The sequence below is a fragment of the Struthio camelus genome, chromosome W (assembly GCF_040807025.1).
Source record: "Struthio camelus isolate bStrCam1 chromosome W, bStrCam1.hap1, whole genome shotgun sequence".
Classification (NCBI taxonomy): Eukaryota; Metazoa; Chordata; class Aves; order Struthioniformes; family Struthionidae; genus Struthio; species Struthio camelus.
In genome coordinates, this window is record NC_090981.1 from 57,672,534 (window position 1) to 57,695,305 (window position 22,772).

Sequence of the window (22,772 nt, forward strand, 5' to 3'; positions counted from 1 at the left end):
CTGCACGTTCCCATGCCAGCCAGCAGCACAGTGTTGGCCAGGCCTGGGGTCAGGTCAACCATCAGTAGCCTAGAACCTACACTGCGTTTGGAGATCCACAGCAAGAGCCTGGCACAAAGGCATCCTGCAGGTCACAGCAGCTCCAGCTGCCTGGAGGCCGGCCAGCCAGCTGCTGGAAAGCCTCACGCTCTCCTGCCTGCCCCGGCCCCACTGGCATTCCCATGTGGGCATGGCTAAGGGGGAGGAAAGATGGGCACAAAGAGAAGGACAGTCGCTGTCCCATTTAAAGATTAATAGACAGCACTAAAACAAGCAGCACGCATGACTAAGTGGCAGGGAACAACTAAACCAGGCAGAAACAGGGAGAGGGAGGTGGCAGATATGGGAAGAGGATGGAGGCCAGCCAGGCTAGGGGCACAGGCAAGGGCCAGGTACCTGCTGCTCTATGCCCAGCTCCTTCTCTTTTAGGGAAAGCATCACTCACTACCACCTGTCCACCGTGCCCCTTTTCTGAGGGGAGACATGCCTAAGGCAAGTCTCTGCCCTGCTTTTCTCCAGGAGGCAGACTCCCTCACCCCTTGGGGCACACCTCCAACAGCTCAAAGGTCCCTTTCCACCAGGGCCAAGGTAGTGCTAAGTGCTCGGTCACGCTGGAGCCATAAGCCAACCTGAGCGGACTTTCCCACCCTCCTGCAGCCACGGGGACGGACAAGACTTACACAAACTTGTGGGAGCGCTGGTGCTGGCACTCCCCGAGGTGGTTAAGCCACAGGCTGGCCATGGTGCAGAGCCTGTGTTCAGCCTCATGCTTGAGGTGATAACCCAACCCAAGAGCCAAAGCAGCCCCTCTGATATGGGGTGGAGCCCTGCTCCCCTCCTACCAACTTTGTTGCCAAGGGACAAAGTAAAGTTGTCTGTTCCAGGGGTAACACCTGAGCTCATGAGGGCACCTACCTGAAACCAAGTAGGTACAGCCTCCTTGCTTCCCTCAAGCTTCAGCAGACTGTTTGCAGAGAAGTGAGAAAACTAAGGCGTGCAGCAGCAAGAAGCACAGCCTGTGGCACCAGGAGCCAGTCACCATCAAGGGCTAGCTCGAGGGCAGTGCAGACACCTAAGCAGCCACCCAAAGAGAACAGCCCTACCTGCCCAAGGAGGGGACAAGCCGCATGCTAGTGGAATTTGATATCAACACCAGTGTCTTTGCCTTCACATGGTTTGCACCTACATCGGAGTAGGGAATGAGGGACATGCCTCAGACTGCTCTCTAGGACCTCAATGCAGTCGCAGCTGGGTGGAAGGCATTTTTTGCTCCTATCACAAACCTGTTGGCAAAATAATCTATGACAACAAGCCTGTAGTTAAGTCTTGTCCCGTACGCGCACCACAAATCATTCACACAGGCCTCCGCAGAAACTATTTAAGGGTGGGACAAGCTTTGAAGGAAACAGGACAACAATATAGGCTCACTCTCCCTTCAGCCAGCCACAAAGGAGGTACACCACCAGGGACAGACATCTGGATAATCATTTATTAAGAACTTAAATTAAAATGATTCATAATCTAAAATCTGCTCCATTGCCCACACAAGCCTGTATTACTGTGCAAGTAGGGAGGGGTGCCAGCCACAGTACCAGACCAGGGACACGCTGCCCCTCCTGGGCCAGGATGTGTTTGGGCTCAGATTGTCACGGGCCAGGGAGCCAGGCCTTCCCCTGCATAGAAAGGCCCCGCTGCGGATTGTACTTGCCACAAGCTCTCCTGTGTGCTCCCTACCTGGGGCAGGTGGGCAGCTAGCTCCTTCCGGGTGGTGGGGAGAAGCACGCAGCCCCATGAGCAGCTGTGGTACAGGGGCTGGGCAGGCAGCTCCCCCTCCAAGGGAGCTGCTGGGCCAGGCCAGAGCTCACTGACCCAGCACTGAGCCAGGCCCAGAGCCAACTTCAGCTGCTGGCAGAGCTGGGGCGGGGGGCGGTCAGTCCAGGAGAGCTGGTTTGTGTTTGCCGCAGTTACAAAGCGGAGAAACAACTACAGTATCCACGTGTCTATGTACAGCAGCAATGAGCAGCCAGATCTGGTGCAGGCAGCCACATCCCACACTAGTCCAAGGTCCTCACTTCACACACACACACGCACACTTATTAGCCCTGTAGGCCAACTCCTACCTTACCAGGCCCACTGACTTCTCCCAGACAAAGCCTGCAGGAGAAAGGTCTTGCTTGCTCCTAGGAGATGGTGCCAGTTCACGTCGAGGAAAGCTACTTGTCCTGCAGGCTAGCAGAGCCCTGAGCAATAGGGAAAGGGAGGCACAAGCCTCAGCACTACCCCCTTATCCTACCCCTCCTTTCATTGGTGAGGGTAAGGAGATTAACTTGTGTCTCTGGACCCCCTCGCGCTCAGCATCAGTGTCTGGAGGCCCCCCCAAGGTGAAGGGCATGTCCTGTGGGTTGGGTGAGGAGATGGAGAAGTAAAACAGCAATTTGAGAATTATAGGGGGAGGGAGGGGAAGGGCACTGTGGCAGAGTCCCTGCCTTCCAGCTGAGGCTCCCATCCCCAGGGTGGGCGCCCTCTCTGATCTGCTCAGCACCACCGGGCTCCCAGGCTCAGGGGTTGAGGGAGTTTGCCTGGGTGGGCCCTGCAGGTGCTAGTGCCTGGTTGCCTCGGTTCTCCAGGGCCAGCTGCATGCTCCAGATGCTAAGGGGCCGCATGTAGGCCAGCGAGCGGAAGATTTTCTTCTCACAATAGGCTTCTGGTGTCTGGAAGGCCATGCCCAACTGCTCCCAAACTGTCCGGTAGCAGCCTTCCGCTGTGTGAAACCCTTCCCGCACCAGGCCCTGCAGCAGAGGGAAGGAAGGCGGCCATCAGTACCTGCATGGAGCACAAGGAGAGGGCACAGGCCCAGGGCCACTGCTTGCTGGCCTGAGGGCACAGAAACCCCTACTCACCTCCTGGATCATGGTGGCAGCCAAGGCATACACTACCCCGATCCACACTTCATTGGACTGTAGGCTGGAGGTGTCTGGCACCCCATCAGGCGTCATGCCGTTCACAGCTCCCATGGTGCCGCCAGCAAAGCCCATGACATTCTTCTCAAAGATAGTCTTCAGCGCACTGACAACATGACTCTTGGGGAAGACCTGCATGGAGAGAGAGGCAGAGGGAGTGTGTGAGCTTTTGCCTCAGTGGTTACTCATACCTCTCAGCCAGGAAATTCCAGGGAGCAAGGTTAAATTTTAGGCTAGAAGAGACTATTATTGCTCCTGTTCAGATCACAGGACACAGCTTCACCCCATCTTCCTTGCAGGAAATCCGACAACTCATCCAACTATCGTCTATCGTGACTCCACAAAAAGCTTCTCACCTTCAGTCACTGGTCATACCCATTGCTTCTCTTAGGAGTTTGCTCTGGGGACCAGGCCAACCCTACTCAGAATTACCTTCTTATTTGAATTCCTGTTTTTGGTGGATTTCAGAAGGTTTTTAATTTCTTAAATTTTGTAATTGGGTGGTGATGCAAGTAAATCAGGATTAGCTCAGACTGGGATGTTCAGGATGCCTGATATTTTCACTGTCTGGATTTGAACCTGAAACTTTTATCCAAAGCAAAGGTTAAGAACATAAGACAACTTACGGGAAAAGAGATGGCAGCTTTCTGGATAAGCAGTCACTTCAAGGGAAAATTCAGGAGGAAGTGAAAACACTTTCTTCCCAGAAGAAAGGGAGAGGGGGGTGGAAAGAAGTCAGTTGCTCAAACTAAAGCCAATAGCTCAAGAAGTTAGGAGAACAAACTGCAAATAACCATGCTGAGTAAGCTCTTACAAAAGAGGTTAAAGAGTGAGCACTAAGAGGCCTGCCAGCCAAATAAAAAGCAGTGGAGCGGCTGTGCAATGAGTACTGCATCAAGATTAAAAAGCCTCTGCACATAGCTAGAAGTAAATAGCACTTTTCCACTGCTTTCAGTATTGGTAATAATACTGAGAAATATAATTTCAGAGATCATTGCCTATGTGACAGAAGCAAAGCTCACAACTCAGCAATGTTGCAACAGGAGGACCGCTTAGTCTCATCCTACACTGACGTAACTAGAAAGTCATCACATGGACTTTTCACAATGATCAAATCGGGAGCGATATTTTGGAGCTGGAAGATAGTGTATGTTACACCACTTTGTAAGAGAGGAGAAAGTCAGGTAATTCTTGGCTCATTAGTCCAGCCCAACCCCAGTGATGCTCCAGACTTTTCTTGCAAGTTTGTTGCAGACAAAGCCAGAGGAAATGGAAGGCATGACGAACCGAAATACGAGCTTGCCAAAGGCAGGCTGAGCAGTCTAACCAGATTCCTTGATAAGTGTCCACAGAAGTTAAGGCATAGCCCCTTTACCTTCACTAAAGCCAAGCATCCAATACAGTAATTTTTTCCAGAAGGGCTCTGTATCTAGGGATAAGTACAAGTGTTGTTAAGGAAGAAGGCATTAGTGGAAGGGCTGTGTGAAGCTGTCTCTCTGGCAGAAGGCTGGGGGGTAGAATTCCTTCAGGACTGAGCTCAGGATTTTTCTTACTTTGTATTTCATTACTGACCTGGGCACGCAGCAGGAGTGTGCTAATGAAATGACAAACACAGGAGTGGTGCCAACAACACAGAAATCAAAACGTCACGTGGACAGAACTGGATGACCATAGTAGTAGAGAAGTTCAGCAGTATGAAGTCTTCAGTAAGCTCAAAGCTCACTAGTTAAAGGAGAAGAAAGATTCCCTAAACAAAGTCTGAGGCCTGAGGAAGAGGCAAGTGAAATTTTTGACTGCACCAGGTTTACTATTTCCCCCATAAAGGGATGTTTGCGTATCACTGCATGGGGCCTGGGCAAGACGTCACCTGCAATTCTGGGTACAGTCCTAGTCTCCCTGCTCAAGAAATCCAAACTGGAGTAAATACAGGAGGACACAAGCAAAAGCCAGTGGTTCTCATTAAATCCTAACATGTTTAGTACAATCTGCTCCCAGGATAGACTATTTCAAGCTCCCCTCAAACACTAATGGGCCACAAAACGATCCATCACCTTCATGCAACTGAGAGGATCATTCTGCCTTCTTTGAGACACACACAGCTTTCACCTGTCCTGCATCACTACAGAAACATTTGCCGTCCAGTAGTAGGGTCTGTCAATTGTCTATTGGTCATAAATAATTCATCCGATTGCTCTCTACTATCCTGTTGTGTTCTGGGAATTACATTACTAACATCTGACAGGATAGTCTTTAGTCAATCCTTCTCTTGCAAATGGAAGGCTATGGACTTTAGGGCCTCAAATAAAACTTGGTCTCCTCCGATTTTCATGCAGGACTTGAAAATGGTCAGTAAATAACATCGACACATTTTCTTCACTTTTTAAACAAATAACATTTTTCTGAGAACAAGCTCCAATGGGAACTTCTGAAGCGTGCCCAATTTGACAGATTACACACACCTGTTGCAGTCTATTCACAAGTGTATTTCAGTTTAATGAGTTGCACTGATTTGCACTGCCAACACATAGGAGTGGACCAGAGATCTCCGCACCAGCGGCTAACAGACTAACGCCTAACCCACACTATGTTTTCCTCCAGGCACAGTCCCCAGCTCACTGCAGCCCAGCTCCTCCGGACCATGCTGCCTCTCCTCTTACCTCAAACTGCCCTTGGTCCAGGCCACAAGCCCCAAGGAACCACTGCCCAGCACACTGGTCTGACATGATGCTGCTGGAGGCGACGCTCCCACTGCTGTCATAGTTATAGTATTTTCCTGGAAGAGGTGGTAAACAGTGTAAACAGACGGTTGCATCACTGCCCATGCATGCCGGTCCTACTTCTTCTCCTGGCAAGGCTGGAACATGGCACCTTTTTCATAAGGTGTTCCTCTCCTTCCTTTCCCAAACCACCCTTTGGCATCATACCCCTCCTGTTCCCCTGCCTCCCTTTGTGGGAGGCAACATCCCTCCCCAGCACCTGGTCCTTCCCCTCTACTTGGGGACTTGACATCTCCCCTCCTTCCTTTGTCCTCCAGCAGTGGCCACTGCACCCCAAAGCTCCTCAGCAAGGCTCTGTGCCCTCAGGGGGACCTGTGCCCCACTCCCCAAGCAGAGGGTGGCCAGCCTGGTGGCCCCTATGGGCTGAAAGGAGCATGGTTTCCCACTGGTTAGTACACACCATTCCAGAGCAGCCTCTCAAATGCCTCCTTGCCCTTCTGCAGGATGGCGGTGTATTTCTGCAGGGTCTCACCATCGCCTAGCACCTCTGCCATCTTGCACATCATACAGACAGCTGCCAGCCACAGCCCACCACAATAGGCACTGCCAGAATAAAGGAAAGCAGCATTTGCAATGCTGGATGGAGCACGGTTGTGCAGAGCCCCTGCAACACATTGGGGCTGCCTTCCCAGCTCTGAAGCATCTCCCCTGCTCGTGTCCCAGTTTGCCATCCTCCACCTTCTCAAGGCCCACGTGCCTCTTGCTCACCTGGCTCCCGTTACCACCCATGCATCGTACGTCTGGTCAGCAAAGCCACCATTTTCGATGAGCCCATCGTTATCTGTGTCAAACTTCAGCTCCGACTCCATCACAGCCTGTGGGAGGCAGGAGACAGTCATGCAGCCCAAGCACACTCTGCAGCTTTCTCCCATGACTGCCCCTCATGCTCTGCTCAGGCGTGATTTCTCTCTGCTCCCTGGATGTCACATGTCTCCCAATGAAAGCTAAGGAGGATGCTGCTTCCCTTCCCACAGCCTCAGTGAAAGGCTGTGAGGCAGGACCTCCTCCCAGTACCTGGCAGACTGGCCACATGTCCTGCAAGTACAGGGAGTCGTGTGTCAGGTAGTAGTCACGGTACACTTGCAGCACAAACTTCAGGTTCAGGTCCTTCCAAGTGGCTGTGTCGTGGATCAGGTAGGCATTGACACGCTGCCATGGTTCATCATCTGTGCAAGAAAACAGCAGATGTAGCAGTCTAGGAAGCAACAAACCTCCACTCTCCTACCTAGGTGCAAGGTGCCAAGAATGCTATGAGCAAGCAGCACCAAAATAACATACTGCATCCTGTACCAGCTCTCCTGGGAACAGCCTTCCTCCTACTGCTGTAACTTCTCCCTTGCACAGGCTTCATACAGCACATCCTACATCACCATTGCCACCCTGAACAGCAAGGGCCGTCCAAGCCTCCCGCTCCCGAAAATAGTGCACTCCATACACCATATAGCTTTCCCAAGCACAGGCTGCCCCACAGCTTGGGGGTTAACTACCATGAAGAGCTGTGTGAGCAGCCCTACACTCCCTCTGCCTCTCAGCAAGCCAGGCCAAGCAACACCCCTCACCTGGTTCCCCGATGTCATGTGGCACCACATTCTTCAGCTTCACTTGGGCTGTCTGACCACACATCAGATACTGCCGAGGCTGGACATCCTCATTCACCACCGTGACGGCTAGGGAGGACATAAAGCAAGAACCATGAGAATACCAGCAGGCACTGCAGCAGCAAGCCCTAACCACTGGCACAAGCCACCAGCGCCCCACTGTGTCCACAGCACACCAGGCTGCCCACTTGGGCTGGGGCTGTAAAAGTCAGCATCCTGCAAAGGGATGAGGGGACATCCAGGAGCTCCCAGCCTTCTTTCAGTAGGGTACATGTGATCCTCTGTTCCTTGCCCATGCTAGGAGCCAGGACCTCATGTGACACTGCCATAATGTACTCACCTTAACTGAGGTGGTGGCAGCACCAAGGGCTGGAAAGGAGCCTCAGCAGGCTCAGCTCTCCCTCAGCCCAGCAAAGGGCTGTGCTCTGATTCTGTCCCCTCTGGAACCATTGCTGGCTGGGCTAACACAGAGGAGCCTCCAGGCTTGTTCAAAGCATCAGGGTCTACAAACAGCTACAAGCTTTCCCCTCCCCCCTCAAGGGGCATGGGAAGGGAGCTGTTAAGACCAGGGACTCCCTCAGCCCAGGTAGGGCCAGGTTTGCATCCCCAGCACAGCAAGGAAGCAGCAAGAAGGTATCACAGTGCTCAGCAGACAGATGGTGAGCAGCAGCAGATGGCAGAGGACGCTGGGTGCTCACAAGTCCCAGGGCACAAGAGCAGAGGCGATGCTGGCTCCACAGCCCCCATTTCTATGGCAGAAGCAGTCCCAAATCCTCTTTCCCCCCTGTAGGTCATGACATCAGCAGGGGTCAAGCCAGGGTCTCCTGGGTCACTCACCAATGTCATACTGCAGGCTGATCTGCAGCTTGGGCCACAGCATGATGAGAGCGAAGGATGCATAGAAGTGGACGTCGTAGGTATTGTACATCCGGTACTCTTGGCCTGTAAGCACAGAGGGATGGTGACGGAGGGGAGACCTATTGCAGCGGAGGGGAAAGGAGGGGCAAATCCTCCCTCCCACACAGCCCCAGATGCTGGGCCCTTTCCCCAGCATAGGCAGGGATTCCCATTAGGAAGACATTTTGCATTCCTTATGTTGAACACCCAGGGGTCTGGAGAAGGCCTTATGCTGTACCATGCTTGACCCCACAGTGGGTTTTCTGGGAACAGCTAGTCAGCATTGCTCCCTGCTCTCCACCCAGCAGCATATAAAGAGCTGCTGCACAGCAGGCAAAACAGCAACCAGGAGGGTTGATTTGGGACCATCCATCATTTCTCTGCAAGTTACCTTCCAAATAAGCAAACCTCCCGTACTCCCGCAGGACAGGGAGGAGCTGGGACAGGCCAGCCCCCGCCGGCCCCTGCACGTCCTCCGCACGGCAGTCCGGGGGCAGCTCCACCCAGATGGTCCCCCCGTCCGTCAGGAAGTACAGCTCATTGAACAGGGCTGACTTGTACCAGGGAGGCAGGTGGCTGCAGGCAAAAGGGAAACACAGCCACAACAGCCAGGACAGTGAGCCTGAGCAAGAATAACTTAACAGTCCCCTGGAGCTTCAGCTTGAAGGGGACCCTGAGAGGCAGACCACGCCACCAGAGCACGCAGCCTCCACTCCTGGCAACACCCGCCCTGCAGAGGGGCGGACGCAGTGCTCCTACCCCCAACAGCCCCACGAGGCCAGCAGCAATCACGCTGTGCTCCACGAGCTGGGGCCAGCATCTGGTAAACACACTGATTCTCTGCTGCATCTCCCTCACAGCACGTGACAGAGCTGCACAGAGCCTGTGGGGACCACGGTCCTGGTAGGGGTTCACCTTGCTGCCACTTGCCAGCTCATTCCTAGAGATCCAGCCCCAGATTTTCAGCCTAGTGCTGTCTGTCAGAAGGGTGCTAAGCTCTGCCCAGGGTGCTGCTCCCATCTACTCCACCTGTTCTCCAGGATGGGCTTCTGCCATGCATCAATCTTCTTCTCCCACTTCTCATAGTGCGTTAGAGCGTGATGCGACAGGGCAGGAGCAGCATCTCCTTTGCTGCTAAAAAAGCGTGTGTACCGCCTGCAGAACAGAGATTTGGGAGTGCTCACCCACACAGCCTGCTGGGGGACAGGTAGAGGCACACCTGGAAAGCCCATCTAGCCCAGACATCCAACCTGGCCATCCCCAGTAAGGTGAGAGGAGCTGGACTGCAACGGGAGCACAAGGAATATGAGACCAAAAGGACTGCTAGTGCAGGGATGTCAAGGCTCGAAAAGACTGTGGAGCTTCCAAAACAGATGAGCATGCCAGCTCATCTGTCTAGCATGCCAGCACTGGCATGCTAGAGGGACAGAGCTGGAGGGTCCAAGTCTCCAGACCAGTTAAGAGGTTAATAAGCAGTGCTGGGGGCTGCTGAAAGGGAAAGCATGGGTTCTGGAAAGAAGGTTCGACACACCCATAGGACAAGGACATGTTCACTCTCTGCATGAGCTGGCAGGGTCATGGCCACACCAGAGTCCAGCCAGCTGTAAAGACTGGGAAGTACAAGCCCCCTCAGGCAGCATTCAAGCCCAGAGTCAGAAAGCAGAGGAAGAGAAGGGAGCTCCAGGCACATGAGCCAAGCTCTACCTGGAGCAGGCCCAGGAGCTCGACTGTGTGGCTGCACCCAATCCACCCACCTGAGGTGCAGCTTCTCCTTTGAGCCAAAATGAACACAGGGCATGTCCCACGCCAGAGCCAGCTCAAGTGTCCTGTGCCCTCGGGCAGGCACTGTACAGCTGGTGCACACAGCTGCTGCAACCACCTGCCCCTTCTCCGTTGGGGTGCTTCTACCTGCCAGCAAGAAACGTTCACAAGTGAGAAGAAAAAGTCTACCCCCAGCCTCTGGGCTCAGCAATGTCCTGAGGGGTACAAGGCTATTCAGGCATGCCCCAGACCCCTTATGACCTGGGGAGAACGTCCAGGACATTTCATAAAAAACATTAGTGCACGCGAGTAACTGCTTTTTACAAATAGGAAAAAATATCTGCCAAAAGGCACAGGGCTTAAAAACAAACAAAACAAAAGCATAGGTGCAAATTAGGAAAGTCAGAAGGCATGACTGGAATGGACAGAGTGCCTCATTACTTAGTAACTGCGCTGCTATCAGTGCAGACACAATCACTCATAAATGACAGTCCTCTTTCCAACTGTTTTAAGGGTGCTTGAATCGCACCTGTATTTAAGAAAAGCCCTTGGGGGACTGGATAATTACATGCTGGCCCTGACACGCGTCCCAGGTAAACTCATTTAGGCAACGATTTTAACAGGAGCACAGATCCTGGCTATGATAATGCCTAGCATGTACAGAGGAAAACCACATCCCAATAGCCTCAAGAGCTCTGAGTGCATCTGCAGACAAGCAGGTAGGAGACGTATGTCTCTGGAGATATTAATGCAAATGCTTTACACAACTCAAGCTTTGAAAAATTTTTTGCAAAGGCCCAGAATCAGCATCACTGAATTTGTCAGCGTTATTCTTGGTCAAATGCTGACTGGGACATTAGGCAAAAGGTCAAGCTTTTATTGCAGTAACAGGTTACCACCAGGGGCTGCAAGACTCCATTTTAAGGCTCTCTGCAGAGGGAGCAAGCAGACAGCAGAGGATGATGCAGAATTATCCAGGAAATTTGAGAGACCTTCAGGAAACCCATGCAGAAACACGATGACAGCAAATTACGTCAGCACCAAAACCTGCGCAGTGCTAAATGCCTACTAGGACAAATATAATTGGCAGGTCACAGCACTGACAACAGCAGAGGTGGTGGGGTATCCCTATGGCTAGATCAGTAGAAGACTCAACTCTGTTCGCCCTTGGCCAGACTAAGAAGATATCAGTATATGCAAAGTATGTAGCCAAGAACAGCCCCAAACTGATACAAACAGCTTTTGGAGAACCTCCACTCATGTCATGAAACCACAACAAGGACAGCACGACAACGAAACTAAACAATAGGAAATTCATATATAGATCGAATCCCTTTTCATGCAGCATAAGGGCCACAGGACTTGGGGACAGGCCATAGCATCACCAAAAACAAGAGTGAGTGACAACCACAGGTAAGTCAGCCCTTCAGGGTACCTGGCAGCCCTGCACAGCTTTGTTAAGAGCATCTCCCACTTTAGGCCTTTACCCTACACTGCACAAGGGACAGGGAGGATCTTTCCACAGGGTACAGATTCTCTCCATTCAGTTCTACGACAGCTTCCTCCAGAAGCTACACTCCTTGCAACCGTATCCAGGCAGTCAGACGAAGATGAACTCAGCTCTGCTTGCCAGGCCTGGGGCTCTGTGCCCTGCATCAGGGCAGCCACATGCTCCCTCTGCTCACTTCTGTGCAGACCTGGCCTCAATCACAGAAAGAAAGGAGGACTCACCTGCAGGGGAATCCAGCCTGCCATCCTGAAGGAGGTCTTGCCACACCTCTTTACCTGATCCTGTGGGACTGAATGCTGTGAAGTGGGTAACTCTGGTGCCAGCCTGGGGATGAAAAAAATAGGGTCACGGTGAGGGTTCCCTCTAAAGGGCAGGTAATATGAGCACCTTGAGTGTCTCCACTGAGTGAGAGGAGATCAGATCCCCCACAGAGCCTAAACTAGGAGCTGGTCCTTTTGTGGGTGAGGTGGGGAGGAACAGTGAACTACCCCACAATCCTGCAGCCCCGATTCCACACTCTGCACGTTGCCTATCAACGCTACCTCCAAATTTACTTCTCTAGTGTCCTGTAAGCTTCACCTACAGCTTCTCTACCAGAATCCCACTCCCCAAACAGGTGCCATTTGGAACCTACTTAAAGTCACGCCCCTAGTCCTGCCCTGGCAGTCAGGTAAGCACCAGGGGGTGGTGCTGACTCTGACCCAAGGCATGTCACACATCTGTCCTTCACTAGCTGCGCAGAAATAGCCCACAGACACCCCGTTCGGCAGGGCTGCACAGCTGTCCCCATGCTGGGAGCCACACCAAATGGGGTCAGACAGGGTCAGGATGGGGTCACTCCCAGGCACAACAGTTGAGACCTCTGCCACATGGGACACTCATGCCTTGCCCCTGCCTCCCTGCCGTGATGGGTGCTTTGAGCCCGCAGACCACCACCAACCAGCCGGCCCTTTACCTTCTCCCGGGCAGAGATAGCAAGGGTGAAGGGATTCACGGGAGTGCAGTGATGCAGCAGAACTCCAACAACCTGCTTGCCCTCCTTCTCAAAGGTGAAGGGCTCGTTCCAGTGCCCTCCTCTCTCGTCCTCCTTCGTACCCATGCCATTCTGCAGGCTGAACATGATGGAGACATCCACGTCCTCGTCATTCCCGTTCTCCACCTCCCAGATGAACACTCCCACCGGCAGGCTGGAGTCCTGGCAGAGACAGACATGTACAGAGCTTGCACACTGTGGAAAACTGCTCAAAGCGCTGCTTTCCCCGGTGCCAGGGGAAACTGTCTGGGCTGAGGCAGGTGCAAGAGCACAAGGAATGACTCAGTCTTTTGACCTCACACCTGGAGTCTGCTGCCAAACCGGAGCAAAGGAATTGTGGGGCAGGTAATACAAAATTCAGGTCACGAACCCTGAGCAAGCAAACCCGCATCAGGCAATACGGAGACAGACAGAAACCAGTGCCTAACACTGAGATGTGTTTCTCAAGGGCTTAACAGGCCAACATCAGCAGCTACTACAGACCCACCTGCTTCTTGAGGGGACAGCAGGGTCAGGAATGTCTGCAGCACAGCATCCTGCCCTCACCCAAGGCTGGAAGCGCACAGCAGGATTAGTGAGGCATCCCTTACCGCCAGCCTCTGGAATTGCCTTATTTCTGCAGGGGCTCCTTCTGCCTGGGGAACATTGCTAAGTGGAGACTGTAGTTGGGCAACTCTAGCTAATAAATAGCCCTCACGTGGGAAGAGCAGGCAGAAACCAGCCAGAACACTCCCAGGAGCACCTTGAGGGAGCACTCAGCTGATAGCCTGTTCTTGTGAATCAGTCTGAGGAATTCTTAAAACGCTAGCACCTGACCCTTCATGCAGCAAGGGCACAGCCGTCGGCCTGCCACACCGCATGGACAGCGGTTGGGATTGTCACAGCATAGAAACTAGTGTAGGAACAAGCAGGACAAAACATCAAAGCACAGGTCACAAGGGAAAGGAACAGCTGCCAGAGCAAAGCACAGGAAGGAAAAAGGGACAACCCCTCCCAGCACCAACAGCCTCAGGATGGGCAGAGCCTTACCAGGGTCTGACTGTTACAGGCTCAGAGAGCAGCTGGCACTAGGGACATGATCTTAGGACAGACCAGGACAGAAAAGACTAGGCTGGGAAAGAAAAACAAGGATGAAAAGCCTACAGAATTAAGCCAACATCTGTCATATCTGTTTCTATGGCACCTCAGGAGTGCTGGGACCCACAAGCCATGAAGAGCCATAAGCCTCACCAGGGACACTCGTCTGTGATTCACTCCTGGCCTGGCCTTGCTTCCCTCAAGCTGCAAGCAATTTGGGGACAAGCAAGTTCACTTCTTCCATGCTTCTCTGCTACTCCTAAAACTAGACAGAGGGGACAAGGACTCTCATCTACTGCAGCATCTGTGGGCACAGCATGCAATGCTCAGGGGTCTAATATCCACCAGCTCCAAGCCTTTCCTGCCCAAACAGCAGACATGGAGATCTGTGAGCCAAGCCACTACTTTAGGGCCTGTCCTACACATACCTTACACAGCAGATCCCAAAGCACAGGACTGTCCAGTTTGCTGGGCTGACCCTTTACTCCTACTCAGGCACCTCTGCCAAGTCCCTGCCAACCCACTTTGTAATAGCTGCGCTGCCATAGCCCAGTGTGGACACTTGCTCCCGCAGTGCATCCCCCTGCTGCAAGGGGCAGTCTGATCTGCTTTCCTTAAGGCAGCTGCATGTGGCCGCATTTGTCATACCACCCACAAGATTATTCCCCTCCTTACCCATTTGCAGGAAGATAACCAGCCCTGTGGATAAGGCAGCAGCATCTGCCTCCACAGCTTAATTGGAGAAACAGCAGGTAACAAGCTCGTTCATGCTCCTAAAAGGGCACATTGGGGCATTCAAGCCCCAAAACGGGCAGTTGTCTTCAAAACTTGTAGCACCTTGCCCTGTCCATGATAGGGCTCTTGGGAACCCAGAGCGCACCCAGCTGCCACAGCAACACCAGCTCCCATTCACAAGGCCAGGTCTGGGCTGTCATCCTGCAACTCTGCTGCAGGACATACTTCACCCCAGCACCCCACCGTACGCGTTGCTTGCAAGTGGTAGCAGCGCCCACACCACCCAACGTTCAGAGCAGGCTGCGGTGAGCGGGGGGCCATCGCCTCCTTACCTGATAGTCGTGGGGGATGACAGGAGAGACCTGGCGGCAAGTAAGCACCACATTTTGCCCTGGGAGCTCATAGACTGTCCAGGCACGAGGATATAGCGCATGGTAGAAGGCATAGTGGCCACAGTAGCCCCAGTTCCAGCCCTGCAGAGTACTGGGTTTCTCCACTGACAGCACCTGCTGGTAAACTGTCTGCCCCTTGCGACGCAGACACACTGTAAACTGGGAAGCAGAGGAGGGCAAAGTGATCAGATGAGCCCAGGAGCAGAGGCCTCTACAGCACAGGTGGCTCCAGTGTAGCTCACACCCCATCTGGCTCTTGGTCCCTGCACAGACCAAGCCCTGGCTGCCTTAGAGGGCCATGTGCAACCAAATCACACCTACTGGACCTACTGGCAGGTAGTCCCAGTATGAGGCCCTTTTAAGGTCTTCCTTTAAGGAGGAAGACTCCTCCTGTCTGGCACGGACACCCAGAGACTGCAGACCTCCAAAGCACTCAGAGGTGCGCTGCTCAGATCTCGTCAAGTCTCAGATATCCCCCCAAAAGAATGAAATCTCAGCTCATCTGACCCCTTCCTAGCTCCAGGTGTAGTATGGGGATGCACAGCAGATTCCCAGACACTCCGCAACACAGGCCGGTCGGATACAGCCCTAGAAACAACAGCTCCTCTCTCAGCCAGGTGGAGCACAAGGGGTTTGGAGGTACGAGACAGCTGGGTCTGCAGAGGCATAGCCTCCAGCCACCACATGCTGTCACTTCAAGCAGCTCCTCCCTCACTGCCCCAGTCCTCAAGCTGGGGTGTCCAGGTTGGCCCCACATGCCCTGAACACTCTTGCTCTGAGGGCAACGTGCCACTAAGCAAACACCCGCCTAGAAGGCAGAGCCACAGAGAGCAGGGAGCAGCCCTGTAACACTGACGTCCAGGACAAACCGCTGCTCATCTGCCAAACTGGTGTCAGCTCTGCTGCTTTACTGCACCAGCCTTCTACCCTGGGGGCCGCTGCAAGGCTCAGCCTGCCTGGCCTACGCTACAGAGCGCTGCCAAGCACAGAGGGACGGGGCTGGAGGACAGCATGCCGCTACACATTTGCACCTACCTGGTCAGCGATGACTGTTTCGTAATGGTACAGCCCAGGATTTAGCTGCCAGCGGCAGAATTCGCCCCGCCAGCCGCGGGTGATGGTGCCTCCCCCAATCCCGCCCAGCGGGCACCCTGACAAACACAGAAATGGTCACTCCTGTTCTTCCTTGTGGCACTGTACACAATAGCGTTTGGCTCAACAATCCCCCCCCGCAGCTCTGGGGGCCCCAAGCACTGCCCACATCCCAGAAGTCTCTAGTGCCTTGACTGCCCCACACACATCTCTTCCCAATCAGCAGCACCCACATCACTCCCAGCGCACAGGCACCCGCCCTACAGGAGGCCCTGCTCCTCGCATCAGCTCTGGAAAACCTGCACCTCCAGCTTGGTGCCCTCTGTCCTGTTGCTTTTCTCCCACTCCACCCCAACTCTGCAGGCATGGGGAGGTCCCAGCAGCCTTACCACCAGCACCTGGCACAGACTCCAGGACCTGGGGCGAATCCTGACATTCCCTCCACACCACTCAGTGTCCAAACTGGAGTCTCACCATATATCTGCTGTAGAGGAACTGCACTTAAGAGGTTGATGAATGGATATTTCTTCTCTGTGCGGGTTTTCTTGTACCACCATCTGAAGTATCTGCAAGGAAAAGGAAGTATGAAAGGACATACTGCCCCTTCTCCATCACCGCTCCAGAGCATGGGGCTGGCACACGCTCCAGCTGCCCCTCCTGTACAGAGGCACAAAGGCCTTGCCGGAACCTCTGGGCCACAGGGACACGGGGTGACAACTCCTGGCGCCGAGATTTTGCTGCACTGCAGATGCGTTAGGAAACGCTGCCAGCAGAGCAACTCTCAGACTCACCCTGAGTCACAGCCTGTGTGCAAGGGCGCACTGAGAAAATAGAGCACTTCAACACCTGGGTAGAGATCAAGGCCTATACTTCTCACTCAGCTCCCTGACTTGGGCAGAGGCAGGAAGCTTTCCCAGCCCAAAGCACTTCCAGCTGTCCCCCAACCCTGAGAAGCGGGATGAACACAAGCAGCACCTCCGCACCTGGTACTGCGCGCACCGGTAAGGAAGGTCTCAGAGCCGAGGCGCAAGCCCAGAGGAAGCCATAGCCTCCTCCAGGGAGGCAAACCTTGCTTTTCCACCTCCACGCTCCTGTTGTAACGCCCCATCCTGCTACATCCAAGCGCCACATCTCTAGGGGTGGCTGGGCTATCAGGGACCTGTACCCTGGGACAGACAGGACCTGCTCTCTGCAGTTTACAGTTCATCCTGGCTTGCATGGCACACAGGCGAGACAAACACCCGCACACACACAGAGCCAGGCATTGCCCATCAGATAACCTTCTCACCCAAAGGCCTGGGAATCAAGACACACAGACAATAGGGCACACAGCAGGGCACACCCAGACCTGGGTGCGCCAGCACCACTCCAGGCAACAGGAACAGGGCTGGATTCCCAAGGCAGCGCTCATAAGAGAGACCGGCTTTTGCTAATTAACTGCCCCGAGTTAAATCTTCCAGCTAAATAAAATTAGCATACATTAAATAGCTGCCAGACTAAAAGAAGCTGCTGAACTTGAGGGAACAGACAGGAGAGACGGAACCGGCAGCGCTGCCAGAGCAGGCCCAGCTCCCAAGCAGACGGTAGCAAGTACCGTCCTCAACTAAGAGAGGGTGCCAGGTGCTGTACTGTGAAGCCACAGAGAGGGTTTTCCCATAGGGTAGCTGGAACAAACATGAGGAAAAACTACTGTGGCCAGGAGCGCACAGCCTGTCCCACTCCAATGGGACATCAGGGCCCCACACTGCCACGCCAGCAACCTGCAGGGTGCTGAGCACACTCCCGTACAGCAAGGGGAACCTGCCAGCACAAATCCCCTCTGGCCGTTTCCCCCGGAAGCTGGGGGTTAAAGGCCCTACACACCTGTAATCCCCTCCTTCGCCATCATCAGTGGCACAGAGATGACAGCAGCTACAGGAACATCGGCACTGAAGCGAATTTAACGGCAATCTAATACGATAAGCGCTTCTCAATGGCTCTGTGCTCTCTCCATCCTTCAACGCCCTTCACAAAGGCGCAAGAACTGATTTTGGTAAACCGGGACTTAAGTTACCAGCATCACATTCTCTGCTCTTACTTAGAGGAGAAACTCGCCTTTTTTGGCCACATGGCCACTGCACCTTCATCTTTATTTGCAAGTTTCTAAGGTCCCCAAATCCCTCTCAGGGTCGCATTTTCCAGGATGCAGTCTCATGTGATCTGACTGCAGCCCACCGTCCTACATATTTAACTTTTTTTGACTACTTACGGACACTTCATCCAAAGGAGCCCTGCACACCAAGGAACCAGCCTGGCCTGTATAGCTGCCCTGAATCAGCACCTGCCACTCCACCAGCCTGCCACTATCTTTATGTTTCATCAGCTGCAACTGCTCTTCCAACAGCTGAGACAGCTCTGACTTTACATTGCTGAGGTGAGTTTTTGGCATGACATCCTCTTGAGGAAATACCTTTTTAACCAGCCTCAGAGAACCTATCCAGCTGCTTCCCCAACAGGTTTCTGGATATGCAAAACAAGGTGCCCACATAGCTGCCATAACACAGCCCAGAGGGGTATCCCAGCTCCTTATAAGGAAGGTAGCACTGGGATTTCACTGGACTGTAAAAGCAGTTGTTTCATGATTTTATGGTGAGAGACAGTCGAAATGTATAGCCAGCCACCGCTTGAGCTATTTTATTATCTCAAAAGCTAACTCCTCCTCAGTTTTCCCCCCACCTCACACAGCGTGAAAAGAAAATGCAGTTGATTCCCTGTGCAATTGTGCCAATTATCAATAACTCTCACAGGGCTGCAAAAGCCATCAGGAGAAAATGTCCTCTAACACCTAAAGAGATGCCGGGGCTGGAGGGCATTCCTTTCCATTCAAACTGGTAGCGGAATTAAAACCTGTCCAAACATCACCCAGCTTTCTCTGTCATTCTGAATCTGCATCGTGAACATCTTCTAGAGCATATCAGCTACCCTCTAGCGCAGCGCATCGGCCTCTCCAGAGGCCCTCCACCCCTGCCAGCATGTCATCCACCTTCCCTCCTGCCCTAACAGCTCTAGCGCGTGCCAGAGTCCAAAGCGTCATAACTACTTTTTCCTTCCATGTTTCCAGCTGGGTACGTTCCATCATAGAAACTATCCCTGAGTCCTGATTAACATATAGGCCTAAAACCCCCATCCCAGCGTTGTCAATACCCCAGTTACACCATGCAGCACATGTCTGGGCTGCAGGAGGAGGGAGTCGGGGAAGAGGAATAGAGGATGCTCATCAGCCAGAAGTTCAACACAACAGCGACACATGAACCCCAATCAGCCTAGGATGTGACTGCTCTTCCCAAGGTCCTGGGCATCTTCAGCTGAAAACACGCTGCAATCCCAAGGCTATCTCAGCAGTCTCTGGAGCTGCAAGAGGCTGCATCAGGTGAGTTTTCTACTTGTGGTGCTCCAAGGCACGACAGCTTTTGAGAGCACAGCATCATCCTGCCACAGGTGCCCCAAGAAAGGAGTTGCTACACCCCCCCTCTGCCTTAAGAGAGGGGCAATCATGGTTCGTTTGACATCTACAAAAGGAGAGGTCACCCCAACCTGCAGGACTTCAGAGGTTCAAATCCATGCATCAAGCCATGGGATCAAGCTCTAGGCTTCTCTTGTAGCACAAACTCCCAGTTTTTAGTTAGCTGGCTGCCTCTGCAGCAAGAGTACATCCCAGAAACATTGCACAGGCCCTGGTCCCACAAGCACGTGAGGAGCTGCTGAACAGTTGGGGACAGTGCCTTAGAGCAGTTTTCAAAGGCACAAGGAAAAGGATCCTGTTGACACAGCATTCTTGATAAATACCGTGGCACCCGTGTTCAGTGCTCAAAGGCCAGAAGAGCCATTGCAGCCATCCGCAGAGTGCATACCGCGGTGACCCAGCCTGACGCTCCCATACCCAGCCCATTTCCTGGTTGAGCTCTACTAGACAGACCTGTAGGTGTGAGCCAAAGGCAAGAGCAGTGTCCTGGACATTTCCTTATGCCAGCTTCCCCCTCATTAATCAACACTAGGACCTTGCTGTTCTTTCCTCGCCGGACAGGAGCCCCATTACAAGAAAGCTTTGCCCTCTGCAGGTACAGAGGGATCACAAACAATCTGTCCTTAAAGTCAGAGCAGAGCAAGGGCCAATAGCTTCTTTTTCTTCAGTTTCTTGCTGAAAAACCGTCTTCCAAAACTTAAGTCCTTTTCCTAGAACCTATACAAGCTGCTACTATTCTGGTCGAAACGCATGTGGAAACAGGGCATAGGACCCAATCACCATCTCCTTAAAGCCAGTGCAGAGATAATCCCTCCCTGCTCATGCAGCCAGGGACTTCACGCTTGCAGAGCCACCGCAATACACTGAGCTCAGGTCAGCATCGACCTGCAGTCGCTGCTTTTTCCAATAGCCCTTATCTACCCCACGAGACCCACGCTCTCAGTTCCCAGATACTCAGCCTTGCATTAGGGATGTTAGGGTGCATGTTGCTCAGGTAAAACCAGCATGCTGTATAATCCAGAGCAATCCATTATCTGCCCCTTCATCGGGTTTTGCATGAACAAGCTTTACAGGCAGCAACCTTCAGTGGCCTTTCATAGGTCCATCTCTCAGCTTCCTGCCTTGAATGGAGGAACGCTCCCCTCCCCACAAACAATAGGGGGAGGGCAGGGGCAGGAAAAAAAGCCCAGAAAACAAAGGTGATATTTGCTTGTGCTTGCTTCATATCTAAATTACACTGCCATCTATTTCAATGTCAACCTTGATCATTGCATAACACCGTCAATGTTCAAAGAGCATTTTACAGGCGCTGCTTTTCAAGGTTAAAATACTGTTTTCCATATGTGATTTTCCTGGTTACTTATAGCACACCATAGCTCAAAGCTGGCTCTGCTGTGCTTCAGAAGAACTCCTGTATACCAGATCGGCTATAGTTCACAGTTTTTCAAAATATTTTTAATTAACCTAACATCTTATCTCCATAATCTGCCAAGAGAAAGTTTTCTTATGCAATTCAACAAACACACGACGCTATCCAGCGAAGATACAGCGCTGACAGACGCCAACAGCAACCCTTGAAGGTTGAAGAAAGAGGGGTACGTCCCCTTCCCAGGGACTGCTCCCTGCGATTACCACAAAAGCAAAGCACCCACTAGCCAGCGCTCGGCAACACCTCTGGTGCTCGTGCTCAGCCCAGGCTGCAGAACACTTGCAAGAAGAGCCTTGCGCCCTCGCCCCCAAACCCGCCGAGCGCAGTCCGGGGCGCCAAGTCCGACGCCGGCTCTGCCCGAAGAACAGTCCCTACCAGCGCTCCCACTGCTCGCGCCAGGGAGCCGGGCAGGCGTGGGCGCTGGCAGGACACGGCCCAGGCTGGCGGCAGCTCCTCCTGCCACGCTCCAACCCAGCGCCTTTGTTGATCTTCCAGGTAGTTTTCTTCGCAGTTTCCATCTCTTTTCCTAGCACAGTCCTACTCTCGATGTACCTGCAGGTTTCTGCTACCTCCCCTGGGCAATCCTCCTATCAGCCACCAGCACTCGGGGGCTTTGGTGAAGCCGGGTCCTCACAGGAAGGGTCTGTGGCGGCACATCCCTGGCATGCCGAGTCAGACGGGACCCCGTGGCGGGGTGCAGCACTGGGTAGGCCCCGCAGCCCCGCTAACGCCACCCCCCGCACCCTATGGTGCCCCCACGGCTGGGGGAGGCCCCTCCCACACAGCCTGCCCCCCTGCCTGCCCCCTAGACGTCCCTAGGGTGCAGGGGCCACCCCACACACACCCTGTCTCCTGCACCTGGGGTCACTCAACACATACCTGTCCCCTGGGGCCACCCCACACTCTCCTGTCACCTAGGGTCACCCCACACCCCCCCGCCCCTGGGCCCCCCAACCCTGTCCCCTGGGGTCACCCAAAATCCTGTCTCTTAGGGTCAGCCCACACCCCCCTGTCCCCTGGGGTCACCCCACACCCTCCTGTCACCTGGGCCCCCCAACCCTGTCCCCTAGGGTCACCTACCCTGTCCCTTGGGGTCACCCCACACCCCCATCACCTGGGCCACCCAACCCTGTCCCCTAGGATCACCTACTCTGTCCCCTGGGGTCACCCCACACACCCCCTGTCACCTGGGCCACCCAACCCTGTTCCCTGGGGTCACCCCACACACCCCCTGTCACCTGGGCCACCCAACCCTGTCCCCTGGGGTCACCTACCCTGTCCCTTGGGGTCACCCCACACATCCCCCTGTCACCTGGGGTCCCCCCAAAGCCCCCTCTCCCCTACGGTCACCCCACACCCCCTGTCCCCCCCCCACACACCTGAGCCCCGGGGCCACCCCACACCCCCAGCGCCCTGGGGCCACCCCCTCGCCTACCCTGTCCCCCCGTGGACCCCCCGCCCGCCTCAGGCGCCCGGCCCCCCCGTACCGCAAGCCGAGGCCGACGTGCCGCAGGACGTCGGCGAGCGGCACGTCGGAGGCGCAGTAGGGCTGCCGCCGCTCCTCGAAGCGGTGCGCCAGGCAGAGGCGCCAGCCGGCCGCCGCCACGCCGCGGCCCCGCGCCGCGCCCTCGTAGCGCCGCATCAGCGGCTCCGCGTCCGCCATGGCCGCCGCCGCCCCGCGTCCCGCGCGCGCCCTCTTCACCGCCCGCCGCCCCGCCCCGCCCCGCCCGCGCCCTCCGGGCACGGCGCACCGCCCGCCGCCCGCCCGGGACACCGCCCCGCCCCGCCCCGCCGGCAGCCGGCCCAGCGCCCCCGAGGACGGCCCAGCGCCGGCGCGGGCGTGGCCGAGCGCCGCCGACTGTTGCCGAGTGGCGCCGAGCGGAGCCCGAGAGTTGCCGAGCGGAACCCGAGAGTTACCGAGAGTTGCCGAGCGGAGCCCGAGAGTTGCCGAGCGGAACCCGAGAGTTACC

At 54.4% G+C, this 22,772-nt stretch overlaps 1 protein-coding gene across 1 annotated transcript; it reads right to left on the reverse strand.

Moving 5' to 3' along the window:
- Positions 1-1,514: 1,514 nt before the first annotated feature.
- LOC104147763 (non-lysosomal glucosylceramidase) lies at positions 1,515-22,489 on the reverse strand. The gene is made up of 17 exons (XM_068925337.1): positions 22,290-22,489; positions 16,346-16,437; positions 15,815-15,930; positions 14,720-14,938; positions 12,498-12,737; positions 11,764-11,866; positions 10,026-10,179; positions 9,301-9,426; positions 8,663-8,847; positions 8,212-8,316; positions 7,336-7,443; positions 6,791-6,942; positions 6,485-6,591; positions 6,177-6,319; positions 5,657-5,772; positions 2,940-3,131; positions 1,515-2,828 (listed from the first exon to the last, which is right to left on the reverse strand). The coding sequence occupies exons 1-17, from the start codon at positions 22,463-22,465 to the stop codon at positions 2,598-2,600; spliced, it is 2,565 nt and encodes an 854-aa protein (XP_068781438.1). The 5' UTR covers positions 22,466-22,489; the 3' UTR covers positions 1,515-2,597.
- Between the last annotated feature and the right edge of the window lie 283 nt (positions 22,490-22,772).

What these genes read in the sequence shown, in the direction of transcription:
- LOC104147763 (XM_068925337.1), bottom strand. Translation starts at nt 22,465, where the DNA reads ATGGCGGACGCGGAGCCGCTGATGCGGCGCTACGAGGGCGCGGCGCGG. An exon ending in AAGGAGAAGCTGCACCTCAG is followed by an intron (nt 9,427 to 10,025) that starts GTGGGTGGATTG and finishes TCTGTTCTGCAG; the next exon opens with GCGGTACACACGCTTTTTTA. An exon ending in TGAGAGGCTGCTCTGGAATG is followed by an intron (nt 5,773 to 6,176) that starts GTGTGTACTAAC and finishes CACCTCTTCCAG; the next exon opens with GAAAATACTATAACTATGAC.